Here is a 25,560-nt window from a genome sequence, read left to right as displayed (position 1 = left end):
TGCAGTACGTATGCCAGGCTTCCCTCTCCATCACCAACTCCCAGAGCTTACTCAAACTCATGTCCATTGAGTTGGTGATACCATCCAACCATCTCATCCTCTGTTATCCCCTTCTCCCACCTTCAATCTTTTCCAACATCAGGGTCTTTTCAAATGAGTCACTTTTGCACATCAGGTGGCCAAAGGATTGGAGTTTCAGCTTCAGCATCAGTCCTTCCAATGAATATTCAGGACTGATTTCCTTTAGGAAGGACGGGTTGGATCCCCTCGCTGTCCAAGAGACTCTCAAGAGTCTTCTCAAACACCACAGTTCAAAAGCATCAATTCCTCAGTGCTCAGCTTTATCTTTAGCGCCAACTCTCACATCCATACACGACTACTGGAAAAACTATAGCTTTGACTAGATGGAACTTTGTTGGCAAAGTAATGTCTCTGCTTTTTAATATGCTGTCTAAGTTGGTCATAAATTTTCTTCCAAGAAGCAAGCGTCTTTTCATTTCATGGCTGCAATCACCATCTGCAGTGATTTTGGAGCCCTCAAAAAGAAAGTTTCTCACTGTTTCCACTGTTTCCCCATCTACGTACCATGAAGTGATGGGACTGGATGCCATGATCTTAGTTTCCTGAATGTTGAGTTTTAAGCCAACTTTTTCACTCTCTTCTTTCATTTTCATTAAAACGCTCTTTAGTTCTTTGCTTTTTGCCTAAGGGTGGTGTCATCTGCATATCTGAGGTTATTGATATTTCTTCCAGCACTCTTGATTTCAACTTGTGCTTCATCCAGCCCAGCATTTCCCATGATGTACTCTGTATATAAGTTAAATAAGCAGGGTGACAATATATAGCCTTGAGGTACTCCTTTTCCTATTTGGAACCAGGCTGTTGTTCCATGTCCAGTTCTAACTGTTGCTTCCTGACCTGTATACAGATTTCTCAAGAGGCAGGTCAGATGGTCTGGTATTCCCATCTCTTGAAGAATTTTCCACAGTTTGTTGTGATCCACACAGTCAAAGGCTTTGGCATAGTCAATAAAGTGCAGTAGATGTTTTTCTGGAACTCTTGCTTTTTCGATGATGCAGCAGATGTTGGCAATTTAATCTCTGGTTCCTCTGCCTTTTCTAAATCCAGCTTGAACATCTGGAAGTTCAAGCTCACATACTGTTGAAACCTAGCTTGGAGAATTTTGAGCATTACTTTGCTAGCGTGTGAGATAAGTGCAATTGTGCAGTAGTTTGAACATTCTTTGGCATTGCCTTTCTTTGGGAATGGAATAAAAACTGACCTTTTCCAGTCCTGTGGCCACTGCTGAGTTTTCCAGATTTGCTGGCATATTGAGTGCAGCACTGTCACAGCATCATCTTTTAGGATTTGGAATAGCTCAACTGGAATTCCATCACCTCCACTAACTTTGTTCATAGTGATGCTTTCTAAGGCACACTTGACTTCACATTCCAGGATGTCTGCTCTAGGTGAGTGATCATACCATCGTGATTATCTTGGTCATGAAGATCTTTTTTGTACAGTTCTTCTGTGTGTATTCTTGCCACCTCTTCTTAACATCTTCTGCTTCTGTTAGGTCCATATCGTTTCTGTCCATTATTGTGCTCATCTTTGCATGAAATGTTCCCTTGGTATCTCTAATTTTCTTGAAGAGATCACTAGTCTTTCCCATTCTATTGTTTTCCTCTACATCTTTGCACTGATCACTGAGGAAGGCTTTCTTATTTTTCCTTGCTATTCTTTGGAATTCTGCATTCAAATAGGTATATTTTTCCTTTTCTCCTTCGCCTTTCACTTCTTTTCTTTTCTCAGCTATTTGTAAGGCCTCCTCAGACAACCATTTTGCCTTTTTGAATTTCTTTTTCTTGGGGATGGTCTTGACTACTGCCTCCTACAAAATGTCACGAAGCTCCATTCATAGTTCTTCAGGCACTCTATAAGATCTAATCCCCTGAATCTACTTCTCACTTCCACTGTATAATCATAAGGGATTTGATTTAGGTCATACCTGAATGGTCTCATGGTTTTCCCTACTTTCTTCAATTTCAGTCTGAATTTTTCAACAAGGAGTTCATGATCTGAGCCACAGTCAGCTCCCAGTCTTGTTTTTGCTGACTTTATAGAGCTTCTCCATCTTTGGCTGCAAAGAATATAATCAGTCTGATTTCAGTACTGACCATCTGGTGATGTCCATGTGTAGTCATCTCTTGTGTTGTTGAAGGAAGGTGTTTGCTACGACCAGTGATAAAAAGTGTAATTTTATACCCTAGAGCCAGGCTCTGGTTCTCATCCAGCTGAAGTTGTTAAGTGAGAATTCTCTGAGCTGCCCTTCTAGTTGGTATTTCTAGAAACAGAGGTTAGATCAGTGAAAAGGGAAAGCAAGGAGTTCTATTTCGCTTGTTGTGCTATCAAATAAACACCACGAATGACCATCACAGTCAAAAAATCTGTTAGCCTTTGACCTGCTTTGTTTTGTACTCCAAGGCCAAATTTGCCTGTTACTCCAGGTGTTTCTTGACTTCCTACTTCTGCATTCCAGTCCCCTATAATGAAAAGGACATCTTTTTGGGGTGTTCATTCTAGAAGGTCTTGTAGGTCTTCACAGAACCATTCAACTTCAGCTTCTTCAGCATTAGTGGTCAGGGCATAGACTTGGATTACCGTGATATTGAATGGTTTGCCTTGGAAACAAACAGAGATCATTCTGTTGTTTTTGAGATTGCATCCAAGTACTGCATTTCAGACTCTTTTGTTGACTATGAAGGCTACTCCATTTGTTCTAAGGAATTCTTGCCCACAGTAGTACATATAATGGTCATCTGAGTTAAATTCACCCATTCCAGTCCATTTTAGTTCATTGATTACTAAAACACTGATGTTCACTCTTGCCATCTCCTGTTTGATCATTTCCAATTTGTCTTGATTCATGGACCTAACATTCCAAGTTCCTATGCAATATTGCTCCTTATAGCATCAGACTTTACTTCCATCACCAGTCACATCCACAATAGAGTATTGTTTTTGCTTTGGCTCCATCCCTTCATTCTTTCTGGAGTTATTTCTCCACTGATCTCCAATAGCATATTGGGCACCTACTGAACTTGGGAGTTCATCTTTCAGTGTCCTATCTTTTTGCCTTTTCATACTGTTCATGGGATTCTCAAGGCAAGAATACTGAAGTGGTTTGCCATTCCCTTCTCCAGCAGACCATGTTTTGTCAGAACTCTCTACCATGACCCGTCCATCCTGGGTGGCCCTACACAGCATGGTTCATAGTTTCAGTGAGTTAGACAATGAAATGGATATATACATATATTTTTTAAGCTTCCTACAAATCAAAAAAGAGAGAATATGCATTTTTTAATAGCAAAGGACTTTAACAGGCATTACATTAAAAAGGCTAGTGAAATTGTCAATAAGCAAATAAAAAACTTAACATTATTATTGATTAAATGCATTAAAAGATAATGAAGTGTTAATTATAACCCTTCAGTTCAGTTCAGTTCAGTTCAGTTGCTCAGTCATGTCCGACTCTTTGTGAAACCATGAATCACAGCACGCCAGGCCTCCCTGTCCATCACCAACTCTCGGAGTTCACTCAGACTCACGTCCATCGAGTCAGTGATGCCATCCAGCCATCTCATCCTCTGTCGTCCCCTTTTCCTCCTGCCTCCAATCCCTCCCAGCATCAGAATCTTTTCCAATGAGTCAACTCTTCACATGAGGTGGCCAAAGTATTAATTATAACCCTTAGAATAGCTAAATTAAAATAATAAAATAATATTTTAAAAATTGACACTACAAAGTGTTGGTAAAAACTGAAAGTGAAAGTTGCTCAGTTGTGCCTGACTCTTTGTGACTCCATGGGCTATATATACAGTCCATGGAATTCTCCAAGCCAGAATACTGGAGTGGGTAGCCTTTCCCTTCTCCAGGGGATCTTCCCAACCCAGGGATCAAACCCAGGTCTCCTGCATTGCAAGCAGATTCTTTACCAGCTGAGCCACAAGGGAAGCCCAAGAACACTGGATAGGGTAGCCTATCCCTTCTCCAGGGGATCTTCCCAACCTAGGAATTGAACCAGGATCTCCTGCATTGCAGGTAGATTATTTACCAACTGAGCTATCAGGGATGCCCTATGTGTGGGTGAAGATATACAGGATAACTATAACTTTTAAACACTGCTGGCAGGAATGTAAAAATTTAAAGCCACTCTGGAAAACTTTTAGGCAGTACCTACTAAGCTAAACATGGGTGTATTAACAGTTGATGTTAACCAAGCAATGCTACTCCTGGGCAAACACACTCATGCACCAAACACATGCACCAGCATATTCACCGATGCATTATTCCCAAAAGCTTAAAACGGAAACTAACCCCAAAGTGTGCCAGCAACAGAATGGAAGGTAAATTTTTAAATACCTAAAACAGAATCTTACAAGTAATGAAAAAGAAGAAATCACTGCTACATGTAAGCACATGGATGAATCATGAAAGCTAGACAGAAACCCTAGCACAAATGCATGATTCCATTTCCATAGAAACCAAGAAGAGGCAGCACAGTCCATAGTGATGGAGGCCATGATAGTGGTTACCTCTGAGGAGGTGATGACAGGGAGGGGACACAGGCAACTTTGGACTGCTATTTGAGATCCTGATCTGGGCGTTGGTTACACAGACATGTTCCCTTTGCAGAAGTTTTCTGAGGTACTCACATAAGACCTGTGCATTTCTCGGTATACCTGTTGTGTTTATAAAATAAATAAATGAGTGAGTTAACGAGTGTGTGAATAAATGCATATATACATGGGATATATTAAGGAGGTGTGGTCAAATGTATGGAATTATAGCATTCCACACTAATACATCTATGTGTGTTAGTCGCTCAGTCCTGTCCAACTCTTTGCGACCCCATGGACTGTAGCCCACCAGGCTTCTCCGTCCGTGGAATTCTCCAGGCAAGAATACTGGAGTGGATTGCCATTCTCTTCTCCAGAGAATACATCTATAGCCCCAGGGCTTAAAAGGCATTTCTAATAGTAAATATCTTAGAAAGTTAGATATCTATGAGTGTACCATATATGGTGACTCCCAGGTGGCACTAGTGGTTAAAAAACAAACAAACTCACCTGCTAATGCAGGAAACATAAGAGATGCAGGTTTGATCCCTGGGTCAGGAAATCTGCTGGAGGTGGGCATGACAACCCACTCCAGTATTCTTGCCTGGAGGATCCCATGGACAGAGGAGCCCAGCGGGCCACAGTCCACAGGATGCAAGGAGTCAGACATGACTGAGTGACTTAGCACACTTGGCACACACATGCATACCACATATATGTGTCTGTCTGAAACCGTCAAAGGCAAGTGTTAATATCCACACATACAGTTAAAAGTGTAATTTTATACCCAAGAGCCAGGCTCTGGGTCCCATCCAGCTGAAGTTGTTAAGTGAGAATTCTCTGAGCTGCCCTTCTAGTTGGTATTTCTAGAAACAGAGGTTAGATCAGTGAAAAGGGAAAGCAAGGAGTTCTATTTCGCTTGTTGTGCTATCAAATAGACACCACAAATGACCATCACAGTCAGAAGATGTTTTTCCTTCCAAGTTCTTTTGCTTGATCTTAGGTTTCTCAAGATACTGTCTTAAATTGAGTAAATTTTTCTTAAATGCTGTGTAGTAAGTGGGAAATCTTGCAGAAAATTTTTATCTTAACCACTTTTGGTAGAGTAAATCTGAAATGTTTTTAAACTAGATCTGAGTCTAGAGCCTCTAATTCACATTACAATAATCTTACACAGCAAACATGGTAGACAAAAACCTTCATGGAGTCACCTGTGACCACATGGGATATGACCTTCCTTGTATTCTGAAACGAAACTGTAAATTGAGAGACACAATTCAGCGTGAAAGTTTTTGTGCAGCCATTGTGACAAGTCTAAACGTTTAAGCAAAATATATTTCTCCAGCTAAAACAACAATAATTCATGCAGATGAATTTTCAGAGGGAAGTCTTCTGTAAAAACCATGTTGTCCATCATCTATATATCCAGACCATGAACCTAATGAAAGTGTTTGTTCTCTATTTCCCTCCTTTAGAAGAAATACAATGAAACAAACACAAAGAACCACAGAAACCAAAACACACAAAAGATGTGAAGTAGAAACATTTCCAGGTTATCATGATGTAAGGATATTTTAGTGATTCCCAAGTTTTCAGAAAAGATTTGTAACTCAGGAGTTCTAAGAACCAATATCACAGAAACGATATGCCTCTGATTAAGAGTTCTTCTCCCCTTCCCTGTGTCCTTCTGAGTCATCTCGTTCCCTCGGAGTCTTCAGTAAACCTCCTTCCCCTCTGCACTTTAGCCCCCTGAAAGAAAGGTTCAGTGCTAAGTAGATGGACGCTGGGGTGTCCACGCATGCCCAGTTGGCATAGTTTCATTGCTTGCACTTGGAAGCGGGCAAGTTTTCCAGTTTATTCTTGAGGACCTGCATTTTCACTTCTAGTTTGAAAATATCTCAGTTCTTCACATATCACTAGAAATCAGTATAGCTAGTTCCCACAATCTAGATGATAGATGTCTAGTCTGTGGCAAAATTTTAGATAAGCTATCACTTTTGCTCTGTCTAGATAAATTGTTCATGCAGTTTATTTACTGATGAGACATCTCTACAATGTGTAGGCATCTTTATGCTGAAATGAATCTTTGACTTTATTTGTACATCAATAAAAAAAAAAAAACTGCTTTTTTCCCCTCAAAAAAAATTCTTGACTGAATGTTTGACACAACCTATAGAAATTTTATCATAAAGGAAGGCTTTCTTATTGTTCAATCACCAACTTATGTCTGACTCTTCGAGACCCCATGGGACTATAGCACACCAGGACTCCCTGTCCCCCACATCTCCCAGAGTTTGCCCAAGCCACTGAGCTACGAGGGAAGCTACAGAAACTATAAAAATTGATATATTTAACTTTTAAAATAGAGAAATGCCTGAATTAAGTGTAGAAGTAGGATCTGGGGAGAAGCAGCAGCAATGAAAAAAAGCCACTCTGAACCTAAGCCAATGTCAAAAATAAACAGGAATAAGTTTGGGAACTAGGAGAACAGAATAATTCCTTTCCTAATTGAGAGTAATCCAAATGCTTATCAGTAGGAACCAGTATATTTACGTATACATTCAATAAATACTTCGGGCTTCTCTGGTGGCTCAGGTGAATTCCTGGGTTTGATTCCTGGGTCGGGAAGATCCCCTGCGGAAGGAAACGGCAACCCACTCCAGTATTCTTGCCTGAGAAATCCCATGGACAGAGGAGCCTGATGGGCTGCAATCCGTCAGACTGCAAAGAGTCAGACAGTGACTAAACCACCATCACTACCAAGCGTGCTGCCTGACACTGTGTTATGGGATGAGGTTTTGGAAATGCCCAGATTGTAGCCCCTGACCTCAGTGAATGCAGGGTGAATTGGAAGAGACAGACAAGAAACAATAAAACATCTATTCATCTTCTAGTACCAAAAACGGAATGGCTTAAACAGCAAAAATATCTTGTCTCACAGTTCTGAAGGCTAGAAGTCCGAGATTAAGATGTTAGCAGCCTGGTTCCTCCTGAGGCCTGTGAGAGGAACACTGTATTATGCCTCTCCCCAACTCATGGTGGTTTCCTGGCCATCTCTGGCCTTCTTTGGCTGTAGAGGCATCACCCCAGTCTCTGCCCTCATCTTCAGAGTGCTCTCCCATGTGTGTGTGTGGGCAAAATTCTCCCTGTTTACAAGGATGCTGATCATGCTGGATGAGGGGCCCACCCTATGCTTCAGGATCTCAACTAATTACATCTTGCTGTTCAGTCACTCAGTCGTGTCCATCTCTTTGCTACCCCATGTACTGCAGCACTCCAGGCTCCTCTGTCCTTCACCATCTCATGAATTTTGCCCAAATTCAGGTCCATTGAGTCAGTGATGCCATCCAACCACCTTATTCTCTGTCATCCCCTTCTCCTCCTGCCCTCAATCTTTCCCAGCATCACAATGAGTGGAATCAGGTGGCCGAAGTCCTGAAGCTTCAGCTTCGGCAACAGATTTCCAATGAATATTCAGGGTTGATTTCCTTTAGGATTGACTGGTTTGATCTTCTTGCTGTCTGGTTTCATTCTTAGGTACTGGATGTTAGGACCTCAACATTAGAATTTGTGCTGCATGCTAAGTCACTTCAGTCATGTCTGACTCTGTGTGACCCTATGGACTGTAGCCCACCAGGCTCCTCTGTCCAAGGGATTCTCTAAGCAAGAAGAACTTAGGGGCGGAGTGGGGCACAATTCAGTCCATCATTGTACAGAAAGAAAAGGCATTCAGTTTCACTGTACTCCCCTATCGGACTTTGGGGATCCTTGTAGAAAGGCTACCATTTCCTTAATGGCCTCCATTCCTACCACCTTTCCCCAAAAATCAACCTCCTGTTCCCACCATCTGCCCTGCTTGGAGGCTGGCTGCCTGTAGAGCTAAATTCTCAGGAATGACAACTACTGCGGCTGGTGTGCCCAAGAATTGGGAAGCTCTGTGAAGGTCCTCATGTTCTATTGAGGAAAGCTTCCAAAGCAAAGCCCTACGCCTGAACCCAGGCTACTGAAGTTTCAGAAAACAAATCAGAGAACTCAATAACACATTCCTCCACAGTAAATGATCCATTTCACTTGCATTGCCAATTCAAGGGTAGAATTGTGCTTGTGCACATGTTTTTTCTCTGGAGCTGTGGAAAGGATATTGACATGGTTTGACACTTTTCTCTCAGAAAAACTTACACTTTATAGTGTTTGTGGTCAACTTGAGGAAGCATTCCAGCTATCAACTTCTAGGCAAGTATTTTAGATTTAAGGAGGTAAGTGATATTAAAATTATGATACTCAACAGGTGGCTGTGCTTCCTGATTTTTTTTCTCTGAAGGTCTATGCTCTGATCGCTCACCATTCACAGCTTTATCAGTACCTTCACCTTGAACATGACTCACAGGTCATGCCTCTTCTGAATGGCATGGAGGACTCTGTCTTTCCCCCTCAAATGCTGCTCAGTACCTCTCACTCTTCATGTTATCTTGAATCTTCTCTTTGGGCAACCAAACTCCTTAAATTTACCTGGCCTGACCACATCCTCAGTATTCTGCTCTGGTCCTGTTGATCTGTGACATGGGCTCTTACTTTAAATGAAATTTTGTAAAATATAAAGATACAAAATGGAATATTACTCAGCCATAAAAAGGAATGGAACTGGGTCATTGGTAGTGATGTGAATGAACCTAGAGTCAAGTAAGAGTGAAGTAAAACAGAAAGAGAAAAACAAGTATCATATATTAATGTATATATATATATATATATATAATCTAGAAAAATGGTACTGATGAACCTATTTGCAGGGCAAGAATAAGAGAGAAGAGATGCAGATGTAGAGAAGAAACTTGTGGACATAAGTGGGGACAGGAGAGGGTGGAATGAACTGAGAGAGTTGCACTAACAATACACTGCTGCTGCTGCTGCTGCTGCTGCTGCTGCTGCTAAGTCGCTTCAGTCATGTCCAACTCCATGCGACCCCACAGGTGGCAGCCTACCAGGCTCCTCCGTCCCTGGGATTCTCCAAGCAAGAATACTGGAGTGGGTTGCCATTTCCTTCTCCAATGCATGAAAGTAAAAAGTGAAAGTGAAGTCGCTCAGTCATGTCTGACTCTTCGCAACCCCATGGACTGCAGCCTACCAGGTTCCTCCGTCCATGGGAGTTTCCAGGCAAGAGTACTGGAGTGGGGTGCCATTGCCTTCTCCACTACTGTGTGTAAAATAGATAGCTAACAGAAACCTGTATATTGTCCCCTGCTTATTTAACTTATATTCAAAGTACATTATGAGAAATGCTGGACTGGATGAAGCACAAGCTGGAATCAAGATTGCCGGGAGAAATATCAATAACCTCAGATATGCAGATGACACCACCCTTATAGCAGAAAGCGAAGAAGAACTAAAGAAAGAACCTCTTGATGAAAGTGAAAGAGGAGAGTAAAAAAGCTGACTTAAAACTCAACATTCATAAAACTAAGATCATGGCATCCGGTCCCATCACTTCATGACAAATAGATGGTGAAACAGTGGAAACAGTGACAGACTTTATTTTTTGAGGGGCTCCAAAATCACTGCAGGTGGGGACTGCAGCCATGAAATGAAAAGATGCTTGTTCCTGGGAAGAAAAGTTATGACCAACCTAGACAGCATATTAAAAAGCAGATACTTTGCCTTGCCAACAAAAGTCCATCTAGTCAAAGCTATGGCTTTTCCAGTAGTCATGTATGGATGTGAGAGTTGAACCATAAAGAAAGCTGAGTGCCAGAGAATTGATGTTTTTGAGCTGTGGTGTTGGAGAAGACTCCTGAGAGTCCCTTGGACTGCAAGGAGATCCAACTAGTCCATCCTAAAGGAAACCAGTCCTGAATATTCATTGGAAGGACTGATACTGAAGCTGAAACTCCAATTCTTTGGCCACTTGATGCGAAGAACTGACACATTTGAAAAGACCCTGATGCTGGGAAAGATTGAAGGTGGGAGAAGAAGGGACTACAGAGGATGAGATGGTTGGACGACATCAACCATGCCATCATGACATGGGTTTGAGTAAACTCTGGAGTTCGTGATGGACAGGGAGGCCTGGCATGCTGCAGTCCATGGGGTCACAAAGAGTTGGACATGACTGAGCGACTGAACCAAACTGAACTGAACAGAAACCTGCTGTATAACACAGGGAGCTCAGCTTGGTGCTCTGTGATGACAAAGAGGGATGGAAGGGTGGGGGTGTCAAGGGAGGGGATACGTGTATACTTATAGCTGATTCATGCTGCTGTACAGCAGAAACTAGCACAACATTGCAAAGCAATTATCCCTCAACTTAAAAAAGTTTTAAAAATATAGAAATGTGGCCATGAGTTGAGAGGTACTGTAAGAATCCTATCTTAGCTGAGCTAAACTGCTAATATGCCATTTTTCTGCCCAGGATAAACATCCCTAGTTCCGGAGTTTACTTTCAGCTTACAAGCTGGAGCTGTGGGACACACTCGGGATCTTCTATGGCTTCTCTGGTTTTCTCTCTGATGCAGCACAGAAAAACAAAAACAGAAGGGCTCAAACCTCGGACAGGCTAAGAGGTCTATGGTGAACCAAATGTCACACACTCCAAGGTCTTTAAAAGTACAGAGCACCCAGCTGAGACAAAGGACCACTATGCTGCTGCACAGATGGCATCTTCAGGATAGGGCCAGAGGCCTCCATGGAGAAGAGTCCCTCACTAAGATGAGGTCAGAGCAAAGCTCCACCCTGAACATTAAGAGACACCAGAGTCCTACATTTATTACTATGAAGGGAGTAGAGGAATACAAGGCCAAGGGCTGTAAGTGCCAGAAATTTTCAGTGTTAGTACTTTTTATCTTGGAATCTTGTTTGTTTCCATGGAATGATTAGTTGTAAAACCCTTAACAATTCGAAAGAGGCATTAGAACGGCAGCAAAGAAGATTCTCAGAAATCACCATAGACCAACCCTCAACTCCATATTTGCTTATCTCATGGCTTCTCTGGAACACCTCTGGGGTTGATTAAAGTAACAGTTGATTCATTTCACTGTACAGCAGAAATTAACACTGTAAAGCAAATATACCCCAATTTTAAAAAATGCATTCCAAAATACATTAGGTACAGATGAACACTGTTGGATTCCACTTATAAAAGTATTTACAAGGTCAAACTCAGAGTCAGAATGTACACTGGTGAATGCCAGGGACTGTGGGGGTGGGTGGTAGGGGTGGGGAGGGGAGATGGGGAGTTAGTGTTTAATGGGAACAGTTTCAGTTTAGGAAGGTGAAAAAGCCAGGAGATGGATGATGGTGAGAGTTGCACGACAATGTGAGTATACTCAGTGCCACTGAACTATACAGCCAAATATGGTTAAAATAGTATCTTTTATATTATGTTATTTTTACCACAATAAAAAAAAAACCGTCTCTTTGCATCATACCCACAAGTGTCATCACCAGCAGCAGCAGTAGCAACAATAACAATCAGAAATACCATCAATTCCTTCCTTGGAGGGCACAAAGGGCTGGCAAAATCTTTTGATGGGGCAAGTACTTTTCATTCAGTTTTTAGTAAGAATCCTGGCTAGTGACCAAACCCCGTTCCATGGCCCTAGTAATTCTCCTTTAGTGAATAATTTCGGGTTTGAACTTATCAGAAAAAAAAGGAGGTTCAGCAGCTTGTTTTTGAAGGCTTCTATATTTATCATATCTCCCCTGTTTTCCAGTATTATAAATGAGACCTCAATGTGCTAAGACAGTGTACTTCTAAACACAGTCATAGACTTCACCAGGCAAAGGAAGGATCATATATACTTTCTACCAAGCACTGGGGTTCCGGATGTAGGTGGACTTAACTTGACTAATCAGGGTCACCTTAGAAGCCAACCATGATGGTAAGGAGTAGACCTTTCAACCATTCACAAGATCCTGTACATCTCTTATTCACAATTCTTCTACAGTGTTTTATAAGTGTTTGGGTCTGATGCTCCCATTACACAGCAACATTTTTGAAGGTAAAGGCTGGGTGTTACTTATCATTGTATTACCACAACTTATCAGACCAATGCATAGTAGGTGTTCAGGAAGTGTTTGCAGGTAAGTCAGTCCACTAATAAAAATGGCCAGTTTTCATTGCCTTTGTGTTGATTTTAAATGTACACTCCAGCAACACCCTCCAAAAGTATAGATTCACTGCTAATGGCCCAAGTCCTATTTGAATACTAGATACTGTGCCTAAAGTGTACACAAATCTTCAGGACCTTGGTCAGGACTTTCCGACATTATAAAAGATAAAGTGGCGATCAGATGTATGGAGTTTGGGGTTTGTTTCTTTATTTAGTTTGGATTTGGCTTTGATGAAAATATCAATAATGACTTCAGCATGTCTACACCTGTCTGCTTCTAAGAAACTTTTGGATTCTACTAAGTCAGTTATCTGTTAACTAGAACAGGAGGTAAAGATGTATGACGTGGTGAAAGATATTAAATATCTTAATATCAAGCGATAATATTATTTTACCTAGAACGCTTTTACATGCAGGGATCTGAATGTTAAAGTGAATGCAACTAATGTAATTTCCCATTGGGTATGTTCTGTGTATGAGCTTTAAAAAATATCCAAAGAGACCTGAAATAATGACATTTTCATTTAACATGTCCTGGTTGCTTTAAGTCATTCTTCTGACTGTAAATGTTTCAGTTCAGTTTACTCGCTGACTTATGTCTGACTCTTCGCACCCCATGGGCTGCAGCATGCCAGGCATCCCTATCCATCACCAACTCCTGGAGTTTGCTCAAACTCATGTCCATTGAGTCCATGATGCCATCCACCCATCTCATCTCGGTCATTCCCTTCTCTTCCTGCCTACAATCTTTCCCAGCATCAGGGTCTTTTCCAATAAGTCGGTTCTTCACATCAGGTGGCCAAAGGATTAGTCCTTCCAATGAATATCCTGGGTTGATTTCCTTTAGGACTGACTCCTAAAGGACTGACTCCTAGGTTTGATCTCCTTTCTGTACAATGGTTTACTCAGACACTAATTAGGAAGTCACAGTAGATGGTGTCTATGGTGATCTTGTCTGACAATCCACTCTGGATTTGTTCTTCCTAATTTTTGGGGCCCCGCCCTTCACATGACCTCCAAAGACACCAGCCTCTGCAGACCTCTCCTATTCCATGCTCCATTCATGCCCTTGAACAAGGTCTTCCTCTCCCCAACCCTTCCAACTTGCTCCTCTTTCTTCTAACCAACAATTCCCTAGAAATTAGACTAAAAGGCTGGAATGCAAACAATGTATCACCTAATTAGAGTAATTCACACAATGTTGTCCATAATTGATCTGATTTGTGCTTTAACTGATAAAATGTGCTCCCTGGGATTTTTGAGCACTGGGTTCAGTGGTCTCCCAGCTGCCTCCATTTGTACCATCTCACTATCATACTTTTTCATCTTATTCCACTAAAATAAAACTTGCAGAATGAAAGCCATCAACACAGCATCTCATGTTTAACTATGTCTGCTACTTAAAGCAGTCTGACATCAGTACAAGTTCAGTTCAGTTCAGTTCAGTTCAGTTGCTCAGTCCTGTCCGACTCTTTGTGACCCCATGAATCACAGCATGCCAGGCCTCCTTGTCCATCACCAACTCCCAGAGTTCACCCAAATCCATGTCCATTGAGTCGGTAATGCCATCCAACCATCTCATCCTCTGTCTTCCCCTTCTCCTCCTGCTCTCAATCTTACCCAGCATCAGGGTGTTTTCAAATCAGTCAGCTCTGCACATCAGGTGGCCAAAGTACTGGAGTTTCAGCTTCAACATCAGTCCTACCAATGAACACCCAGGACTGATCTCCTTTAGAATGGACTGGTTGGATCTCCTTGCAGTCCAAGGGACTCTCAAGAGTCTTCTCCAACACTACAGTTCAAAAGCATCAATTCTTCTGCGCTCAGCTTTCTTTATAGTCCAACTCTCACATCAATACATGACCACTGGAAAAACCATAGCCTTGACTAGACGGATCTTTGTTGACAAAGTTATGTCTCTGCTTTTCAATATGCTGTCTAGGTTAGTCATAACTTTCCTTCCAAGGAGTAAGCGTCTTTTAATTTCATGGCTGCAATCACCATCTGCAGTGATTTTGGAGCCCAAAATAATTAAGTCTGACACTGTTTCCACTGTTTCCCCATCTATTTCCCATGAAGTGATGGGACCAGATGCCATGATCTTCGTTTTCTGAATGTTGAGCTTTATGCCAACTTTTTCACTCTCCTCTTTCACTTTCATTAAGAGGCTCTTTAGTTCTTCTTCACTTTCTGCCATAAAGGTGGTATCATCTGCATATGAGGTTATTGATATTTCTCCCAGCAGTCTTGATTCCAGCTTGTGCTTCCTCCAGCCCAGCGTTTCTCATGATGTACTCTGCATATAAGTAAAATAAGCAGGATGACAATATACAGCCTTGATGTACTCCTTTTCCTATTTGGAACCAGTCTGTTGTTCCATGTCCAGTTCTAACTGTTGCTTCCTGACCTGCATACAGGTTTCTGAAGAGGCAGGACAGGTGGTTTGGTATTCCCATCTCTTTCAGAATTTCCCACAGTTTATTGTGATCCACACAGTCAAAGGCTTTGGCATAGTCAATAAAGCAGAAATAGATGTTTTTCTGAAACTCTCTTGCTTTTTTGATGATCCATCAGATGTTGGCAATTTGACCTCTGGTTCCTCTGCCCTTTCTAAATCCAGCTTGAACATCTGGAAGATCACGGTTCACACATTGCTGAAGCCTGGCTTGGAGAATTTCGGGCATTACTTTACTAGCATGTGAGATGAGTGCAATTGTGCAGTAGTTTGAGCATTCTTTGGCATTGCCTTTCTTTTGGATTGGAATGAAAACTGACCTTTCCAGTCCTGGGGCCACTGCTGAGTTTTCCAATATACTGAGTTTCAGTACAAGTAAAAAGAGTTATAAGGAAAACAAAAGCTTCTCAGATACACATATAAAAATGATACAAAATAAAATTCAAGCTTTAAAACCAGCAAGCTTAAATTAATTATTTAAGGCATTAAATTTCACTGTGACCATCTTATTCTACTCCCCATTTGTTTTGTTATTTAGTCTCTAAGTTGTGTCTGACACTTTTGCAACCCTGTAGACTGCAGCCCACCAGGCTCCTCTGCCCATGGGATTTCCCAAGCAAGAATTCTAGAGTGGTTGCCACTTCCTTCTCCAGGGGATCTTCCTGACCCAGGGATCAAACTCACAACTCCTGCCTCTTCTGCATTAGCAGCTGTATTCTTTACCACTGAGCCATCTGAGGAGCCCTATTCTCCACTAGCATCTTATAAAATCTTAGTATAGAGGCATGTATATATCACTTGCCTTTTAAAACAAAGGTTTAAAAGATTAGAATATTAAGGGACCCATTTTAAAATTAGGAAGCTTTAACCAACACATTTTTATAATACTGGCTCCTACTATTTCCTAAAGTAAATGAAAGCTTTTTTATTTTGAAAATTAAAGTTACATCCAACTTCAAGTTTCTTCTTTTTTTGCTTTCTTTATAAAAATAATTGATGATAGCATTTTCTACTCTAATCACATTGAGACAAACACTGAATTCAAAAGAGTATTTTTAATGAAAACAAAACTCCTACGATCTCTGAGACCAAGGTAAACACCCTGGCTCAATGAGTAGTACATGTTGTTCCCTAAGCAAAAAGGGAAGACATCTTTACGGAAATCTTATGGTTCAGAGGCTCCACTTGGCAGTTGATGTTGGAAGAACAGAAAGGCCTCGTATGAGCAGTGGTAAAAGCCAAGCTAGTGTAGTCAATGAGTGGGTGACATCAGGCCTTATGGGTTATATTCAGGCGTGCTCAAAGTTTCAACAGCACTGATCAAAACTATAGGAAAGATAAATCCATTTTAAAATCAGTCTGACACCACTGGCAAACAAACAAAACTGTACTTGAATGGAATTCAACTTTGGCTGAATTTTCTTAAAAAGCTGGCCACGGGGCTACCCTTGACATGCATGTTTCAGTTTGGCACTGGGCCTCCCAAACAACAAAGCAGGTGAAATTCCTCAAATATACGCATCTAATAAATCATTCTGTCAGTTAGACAGTAACATTTACATATCACCCTTCCAGTTCCTAACTGGCTAATCAGTTGCAAGACCAAATTACACAGCACTGAGGCAATAAGAAACACAGGCGTGTAAACATCACAATGGCTCATTGTCCTGTCGAGTTTACCCGACTTAAACATGCCATTTCTATTTAGATGAAGAACGCCTCCATAACGACACCATTTTTGTAAAGGTCCTAATCAAGCAAAACTAACCAACACAATATATTGTTTAGAAGTACATACCATCTTTTAAAAAGAGGGAATTATAAACACAAAATTATAGCAGCTATCCCTTGGCAAGAGGCAGAAATATGGGATGGGAAAGGAACATGACGTAGAAAGCAACAATAGCAAAATCAATTTTAAAACTGTACGTAATAACTTTTGCATAGACCTATTATACCATTTTATGTTTGCCATTTTTTTTTCCATGATTGACTTTTGAAAAGTCTCTATCTTTCCTGGAATATGGAGCCCTCTGTGTAAGACAGCAGAGGCTGAGATGGTTACACAGCATCACCGACTCAATGGACATGAATTCGAGCAAACTCCAGGAGATAGTGGAGGACAGGGAGACCTGGCATGCTGCAGTCCATGGGCTTGCAAAGAGTCAGACACAACTTAGCGACTGAACAACAACATGGAAGACAGCATTGCAAGCCCAGATTATGCAGAGTATTTGTATTTACTGTTTGGAGAAGGCGATGGCACCCCACTCCAGTACTCTTGCCTGGAAAATCCCACGGACGGAGGAGCCTGGAGGGCTGCAGTCCGCTGGGGTCGCAAAGAGTTGGACATGACTGAGCGACTTCACTTTCACTTTTCACTTTCATGCATTGGAGAAGGAGATGGCAACCCACTCCAGTGTTCTTGCCTGGAGAATCCCAGGGACGGGGGAGCCTAGTGGGCTGCCATCTCTGGGGTTGCACAGAGTCGGACACAACTGAAGCGACTTAGCAGCAGTAGCAGTAGCAGAAATTCCTTTGAAAGCTCCTTGATCTTTCCAATATTTCCAGCTGAAAAGCAAAATTTTCTGCAATAGTAGCATCATATAAGGACTTCCCTGGTGGCTCAATAGTGGAAATAGCCTGCCAGTGCAGGAGACGCGAGTTCAACCCCTAGGTTGGGAAGATCCCCTAGGAAGGAAATGGCAACCCACTCTAGACTGCCTGGGAAATCCCGTGGACAGAGCCTGGTGGGCTACAGTCCACAGGGTCACAGAGAGTAGAACATGACTTAGGGACTAAACAACAACAACAAAAGAGCATATAAGAAGAGCTAATAATGTACTTTTAGTTCTTTGATATTTACCACTTCTTTTTAAATTTAGGACTTTAATTTTTGTAATTTTTATTTTATATTGGAGTATGAAGTGAAGTGAAGTGAAAGTTGCTCAGTCATGTCTGACTCTTTGTGACCATGGACTACACAGTCCATGGAACTCTCCAGGCCAGAATACTAGAGTGGGTAGCCTTTCCCTCTCCAGGGGATCTTTCCAACTCAGGAATTGAATCCAGGTTTCCCGCATTGCAGGCAGATTATTAACCAACTGAGCCACAAGGGAAGCCCACACTGGAGTATAGTTGATTAACAATGTTGTGTTAGTTTCAGACGTACAGCAAAGTGATTCAGTTATACATACACATGTATCTATTCTTTTTTAAATTCTTTTCCCATTTAGGTTATTACACAATATTGACCAGAGTTTCCTGTGCCATACAGTAGATCCCTGTTGGTTATCTAGTTTAAATATAAAGGTATGTACATGTCAATCTTAAACTCCTAATCTATCCCTCCCCTCACTCATGGCCCCCAGTAATCATAAATTCATTGTCTAAGTCTGAGTCTGTTTCTGTTTTGTAAATAAGCTCATTCTTACCATTTTTCTTAGATTCCACATAAAAGTGATATATGATATTTGTTTCTCTCTGACTTACTTCACTTAGTATGATAACCATATGATAATCACTAGGATCACCAATGTTGCTGCAAACAGCACTATTTCATTCTTTTAAATGACTGAGTAATATTCCATTACACATATGTATCACATCTTCCTTACCATTCATCTGTCAATGGATATTTAGGGTGCTTCCATGTCTTGACTATTATAAACGGTGCTGCAATGAAGGGGGTTCATGGATCCTTTCAAATCATGTTTTTCTCAAAATATATTATGCCCAGGAGTAGAATTACTAGATATTATGGCAGCTCTATTTTTAGTTTTTTAAGGAAATGCCATACTGTTCTTCACAGTGGCTACACCAATTTATATTCCCACCAACAGTTTAGGAGGGTTCCTTTTTTTCCACAGCCTCTGAAGCATTAATTATCTGTAGATTTTTCGGTGATGGCCATTCTGATCGGTATGAGGTAATACCACATAGTTTTGATCTGCACTTCTCTAATAATTAGGGATGCTGAAGATCTTTTCATGTGCCTCTTGGCCATCTAATGTCTTCTCAAAGATGAACTCCCCAGGTCGGTCGGTGCCCAATATGCTACTGGAGATCAGTGGAGAAATAACTCCAGAAAGAATGAAGGGATGGAGTCAAAGCAAAAACACCACCCAGTGGTGGATGTGACTGGTGATGGAAGTAAAGTCTCATGCTGTAAAGAGCAATACTGCATAGGAACCTGGAATGTCAGGTCCATGAATCAAGGCAAATTGGAAGTGGTCAAACGAGATGGCAAGAGTGAACATCAACATTTTAGGAATCAGTGAACTAAAATGGATTGAATGGGTAAATTTAACTCAGATGACCATTATATGTACTATTATGGGCAAGAATTCCTCAGAAGAAATGGAGTAACCATCATAGTCAACAAAAGAGTCCAAAATGCAGTACTTGGATGCAATCTCAAAAACGACAGAATGATCTCTGTTTGTTTCCAAGGCAAATCATTCAGTATCATGGTAATCCAAGTCTATTCCCTGACCAGTAATGCTGAAGAAGCTGAGTTGAACGGTTCTATGAAGACCTACAAGAACTTCTAGAACTAACACCCCAAAAAGATGTCATTTTCTTTATGGGGGACTGGAATGCAAAAGTAGGAAGTCAAAAGATACCTGGAGTAACAGGCAAATTTGGCCTTGGAGTACAAAATGAAGCAGGTCAAAGGCTAACAGAGTTTTGCCAAGAGAACGCACAGGTCATAGCAAACACCCTCTTCCAACAACACAAGAGATGACTACACATGGACATCACCAGATGGTCAACACCGAAATCAGACTGATTATATTCTTTGCAGCCAAAGATGGAGAAGCTCTATAAAGTCAGCAAAAACAAGACTGGGAGCTGACTGTGGCTCAGATCATGAACTCCTTATTGCCAACTTCAGACTGAAATTGAAGAAAGTAAGGAAAACCATGAGACCATTCAGGTATGACCTAAATCAAATCCCTTATGATTATACAGTGGAAGTGAGAAATAGATTCAAGGGATTAGATCTGATAGACTGCCTGAAGAAGTTCGTGACATTTTACAGGAGGCAGTGATCAAGACCATCCCCAAGAAAAAGAAATGCAAAAAGGCAAAATGATTGTCTGAGGAGGCCTTACAAATAGCCAAGAAAAGAAGAGAAGCAAAAAGCAAAGGAAAAAAGGAAAAATATACCCATTTGAATGCAGAGTTCTAAAGAATCGCAAGGAAAGATAAGAAAGCTTTCCTCAGTGATCAGTGCAAAGAAATAGAGGAAAACAACAGAATGGGAAAGACTAGAGATCTCTTCAAGAAAATAAGAGATACTAAGAGAACATTTCATGCAAAGATGGGCTCAATAAAGGACAGAAATGGGATGGACCTAACAGAAGCTGAAGATATTAAGAAGAGGTGGTAAGAATACAGAGAAAAACTATATAAAAAAGATCTTCATGACCCAGATAAACACGATGGTGTGATCACTCATCTAGAGCCAGACATACTGGAATGCAAAGTCCAGTGGGCCTTAGGAAGCATCATTACAAAAAAAGCTAGTGGAGGCGATAGAATTCCAGTTCAGCTATTTCAAATCCTAAAAGATGATGCTGTGGAAGTGCTGCACTCAATATGTCAGCAAATTTGGAAATTTCAGCAGTGGCCACAGGACGGGAAAAGGTCAGTTTTCATTCCAATCCCAAAGAAAGGCAATGCCAAAGAATGCTCAAATTACCGCACAATTGTACTTATGCCACACATTAGCAAAGTAATGCTCAAAATTCTCCAAGACAGCCTTAACAGTACGGGAACAGTGAACTTCCAGAATTCAAGCTGGATTTAGAAAGGGCAGAGGAACCAGAGATCAAATTGCCAACATCTGTTGGATTATCAAAAAAGCAAGAGAGTTCCAGAAAAACATATACTTCTGCTTTATTGACTATGCCAAAGTCTTTGACTCTATGGATCACAATAAACTGTGGAAAATTCTGAAAGAGATGGGAATACCAAACCAACTGACCTGCCTCTTGAGAAATCTGTATACAGGTCAAGAAGCAACAGGTAGAACTGGACATGGAACAACAGACTGGTTCCAAATTGGGAAAGGAGTATGCCAAGGCTGTATATTGTCACCCTGTTTATTTAACTTATATGCAGAGTACATCATGAGAAATGCTGGACTGGATGAAGCACAAGAGGGCTGGGAGAAATATCAATAACCTTAGACATTCAGATGACATCGCCCTTATGGCTGAAAGCGAAGAAGAGCTAAAGAACCTCTTGATGAAAGTGAAAGAAGAGAGTGAAAAAGTTGGCTTAAAACTCAACTTTAAGAAAACGAAGATCATGGCATCTGGTCCCATCACTTCATGGCAAATAGATGGTGAAACAGTGGAAACAGTGACAGACTTTATTTTGGGGGCTTCAAAATCACTGCAGATGGTGACTGTAGCCATGAAATTAAAAGATGCTTGCTCCTGGGAAGAAAAGTTATGACCAAACTAGACAGCATATTAAAAAGCAGAGACATTAGTTGTCCAACAAAGGTCCATTTAGTCAAAGCTATGGCTTTTCCAGTAGTCATGTATGGATGTGAGATTTGGACTATAAAGAAAGCTGAGCACCGAAGAATTGATACTTTTGAACCGTGGTGTTGGTGATGATTCTTGAGAGTCCTTTGGACAGTGAGGAGATCCAACCTGTCCATCCTAAAGGAAATCAGTCCTGAACAGTCATTGGAAGGACTGATGCTGAAGCTGAAACTCCAATCATTTGGGTACCTGAGGCAAAGAGCTGACTCATTTGAAAAGACCCTGATGCTGGGAAACATTGAAGGTGGGAGGAGAAGGGGACGGCAGAGGATGAGGTGGTTGGGTCGTATCACCGACTCGATGGGCTTGAGTCTGAGTAAACTCCAGGAGTTGGTGATAGACAGGGAGGCCTGGCGAGCTGCAGTCCATGGGGTCGCCAGGAGTCGGACATGACTAAGTGATTGAACTGAACTGAACTTATGTTTTCTTTGGAGAAACGTCTATTTAGATATTCTGCCCATTTTTTGATTTTTTTTTTAATATTGATTGGCATGAGCTGTTTGTGTGTTTTGGAGACTAATCCCTTGTTGGTCCCTTTTATTTGCGAATACTTTTCCCCTTTCTGTGGCTAGTCTTCTCATCTTATTTTGCAAAGCAGACATTTTTAATTTTAATACAGTCCATCTTACCAATTATTTCTTTCATGGATCATGCCTTTAGTGTTGTATCTAAACTGTCATCACCATAGCCAAGGTCATCTAGGTTTTCTCTTATGTTGTCTTCTAAGTTTTATAGCCTGGTGTTTTACCTTTAGGCCTGTGATCCACTTTGAGCTAAGTTTTGTAGAGTGTAAGGTCTATGTCTGGATTCATTGTTTTACATGTAGGCATCCAGGAAAGACTATCTTTACTCCTTTGTATAGCCTTCGTTTCTTCACATCAAAGATCAGTAGTCTGGGTTTGTCTGGGTTTATTTCCAGGCTCTCTATTTTGTTCCACTGATTTACTCATGTATTCTTTCACCAATGCCACACTGTCTTAATTACTATAGCTTTACAACAAGTCTTGAAATCAGGCAGAGTCAGTCCTCCAAATTTGGTCTTCTTCAGTCTTCTGTTAGTTTTCCGGGTCTTTGGTCAGAATCAGTGTTTTGATATCCATAAACTAACTTACTGGGAATTTTGATTAGAATTTCATTGATTCAAATTGGGAGGAACAACTTGAGTCTTCCTATCCATGAACATAGACTCTCTCTCCATTTATTCAGTTCTTCTTTGGTTTTGTTTATCATAATTCTCTAGTTTTTCTCATATAGATCCTGTACATATTGCTTTATATTTATACCTAAGTATTCCATTTTGGGGCATCCTAATGTAAATGGCATTTTTAAATTTCAAATTCCATCTGTTTATTGCTAGTATACAGGAAAGTGAATGTATCCTGCAATCTTGCTATAATCACTTATTAGTTTCAGGATTTTTTCTGGTCTGTTTTTTCAGATTTTCTACATAATATTTACCTCTTTTTAGTCAAAAACAACCGTCGCCATCTTTGGTCAAATCAAAAAAATGATTTATGGTTATTTCTCTAAACAATAGGTAAAAATTGATTTTTTTCAGCTTTATTGAAGTACAATTGACAAAACTGTATATATTTAAGATTCATTACTTATATTTTATACATGTATACACTGTGAAATGATTACCACAAACAAGCTAATTAACATATCCATCACTTCACACAGTTATCATTTTATTTCCCTGCCTCCTTTTCTTCCTTCCTTTCTCTTTCTTTCAACGTGCTCAAGATCTACCTTTTTTAGAAAATTTCAGGTGTACAATATAATACTGCTCCAGAACTTATTCATCTTGCATAACTGAAACTTTTCATCCTTTAATAATCTCCCTATTTTCCCCTTCGCCCAGTTTCTGGCAAGTACCACTCTAGTCTCTGCTCCTTTAAGTTTGACTATTTTGGATTTATCACTGATTCAATGGACATGAGTTTGAGCAAACTCCAGGAGTTGGTGATGGACAGGGAGGCCTGGAGTGCTATAGTCCATGGGGTTGCAAAGAGTCAGACACTACTGAGCGACTGAACTGAACTGAACTGAACCTTTTCATATAACTGGGTTATTTATATGTCTTCTTTTAAGAAATGTCTATTCAGGTCCTTTACCCATTATTTTTTAAAAATTTTATACAATTCTTAAAGGTTACTTTCTACTTACAGTTACCTTAATTTTTATAATATTTGCTACTTCCCTAAGAACTAGGTTAAAAACTGATTCTTTTTTAAAAAATCAAAAACCCTTTGCTAAATAATCTCCAAGACCTAAAACTGGTTCAAGATTTTTTGGCATAATGTGTGTGCTTTGGCCAGTATGAAGATTATTCCCTGATTTACGGCAATTTCTCCAACCAAGGTATATTAGTTAGCAATGTTCATCATATTATTAGTATAGTAGCTGCTTGGTTCAATTCAGTTCAGTTCAGTTCAGTCACTCAGTCATGTCTGACTCTTTGCGACCCCATGAACTGCAGCATGCCAGGCCTCCCTGTCCATCACCAACTCCCGGAGTTTGCTCAAACTCACGTCCATTGAGTTGGTGATGTCATCCAACCATCTCATCCTCTGCCATCCCCTTCTCCTCCTGCCCTCAATCTTTCCCAGCATCAGGGTCTTTTCAAATGAGTCAGCTCTTCACATCAGGTGACCAAAGTATTGGAGTTTCAGCTTCAACATCAGTCCTTCCAGTGAACACTCAGGAGTGATCTCCTTTAGGATGGACTAGTTGGATCTCCTTGCAGTCCAAGGGACTCTCAAGAGTCTTCTCCAACACCACAGTTCAAAAGCATCAATTCTTCTGCACTCAGTTTTCTTTATAGTCCAACTCTCACATCCATACATGACCACTGGAAAAACCATAGCCTTGACTAGATGGACCTTTGTTGATAAAGTAATGTCTCTGCTTTTTAATATGTTGTCGAGGTTGGTCATAATTTTCCTTCCAAGGAGTAAGCATCTTTTAATTTCATGGCTGCAATCACCATCTGCAATAGATTGAAAATTTCAAGAGCTAGATACTGATGCTCAATTGTTTACTTTTTTAAGCCCATTATAAATAAGATGCCCACTGGGGAAAACACACAGAAGATGCAAATAAAAATTCACTTAATTCACAAGAACAATGTAACCTGGATTTTCACAACAGTGCAGTCCTGGGTGATGGTAATAATTACTGAAATAGAGAACAATGAGGTGAACACAGGTTTGGAAGGTGAAACCAGTCATTTTTTTTGAACATAGTTTGAAATGTATATTAATCCTCTAAGCAGACACACAAATCAGGCAGTTGGATATAAGAATAAGGTGCTCAGAAGAGACTGGGGCTCAAGATATAAATCTGGAAGATCATCAACAGAATATATTTAAAGTCACGATATTAGATGAGTTCCCCCAGGGAATGAATATGGACTAGACACAAAAGAGAATCTAGGGCTGATTTCTGCGGCATCTGAAATTGAAAGTTTAAGAAGAGAAAGAGAATTAAGAAAGGAAGACTGAGAAGAAAGAATCAGAAATGAAGGTGGAAGGTCAGGAGAATGTACTTTCCCAGCAGCCAAGAGTTAAGAAATTGTCACCAGGAAGAGAAAGTGACTGGCTGGAACAAATGTTCTTGAGAGTTTAAGTTAACTGAAGACTCAGAATTATTATTGCTACTGTATTTGTCAATGAGGTGGTCCCTGGTGACCTTACTCAGAATGGAGTTGGTACAAGAAACAATGGCGAAGAGGAAGAGGAAACTGGAAGCACAGACAGTTCTTTCAGAGTTTTGCTGGAAATGGAACAAGAGACACAGGGTAGATAAAAGACCGAGAT

At 40.7% G+C, this 25,560-nt stretch overlaps 1 protein-coding gene across 4 annotated transcripts in view; it reads right to left on the bottom strand.

The window, feature by feature from the left end:
* Nucleotides 1-25,560, bottom strand: part of AIG1 (androgen induced 1) — a 271,524-nt gene that overhangs the window by 220,639 nt on the left and 25,325 nt on the right. Inside the window, exon 2 of one of the 4 annotated variants that reach the window (XM_061428169.1) lies at nucleotides 13,947-24,731. The exons of the other annotated variants lie outside the window; for them this stretch is intronic. Within the exon in view, the coding sequence (XP_061284153.1) occupies nucleotides 24,675-24,731 (57 nt within the window). The 3' untranslated portion in view covers nucleotides 13,947-24,674. Of the gene's footprint in view, nucleotides 1-13,946; nucleotides 24,732-25,560 lie in introns of those variants that run through there. 4 annotated transcript variants of the gene reach the window in all.

Source organism: Bos javanicus, chromosome 9, assembly GCF_032452875.1.
Source record: "Bos javanicus breed banteng chromosome 9, ARS-OSU_banteng_1.0, whole genome shotgun sequence".
Taxonomy (NCBI): domain Eukaryota; kingdom Metazoa; phylum Chordata; class Mammalia; order Artiodactyla; family Bovidae; genus Bos; species Bos javanicus.
This window is presented reverse-complemented; position numbering and strand designations above follow the sequence as displayed.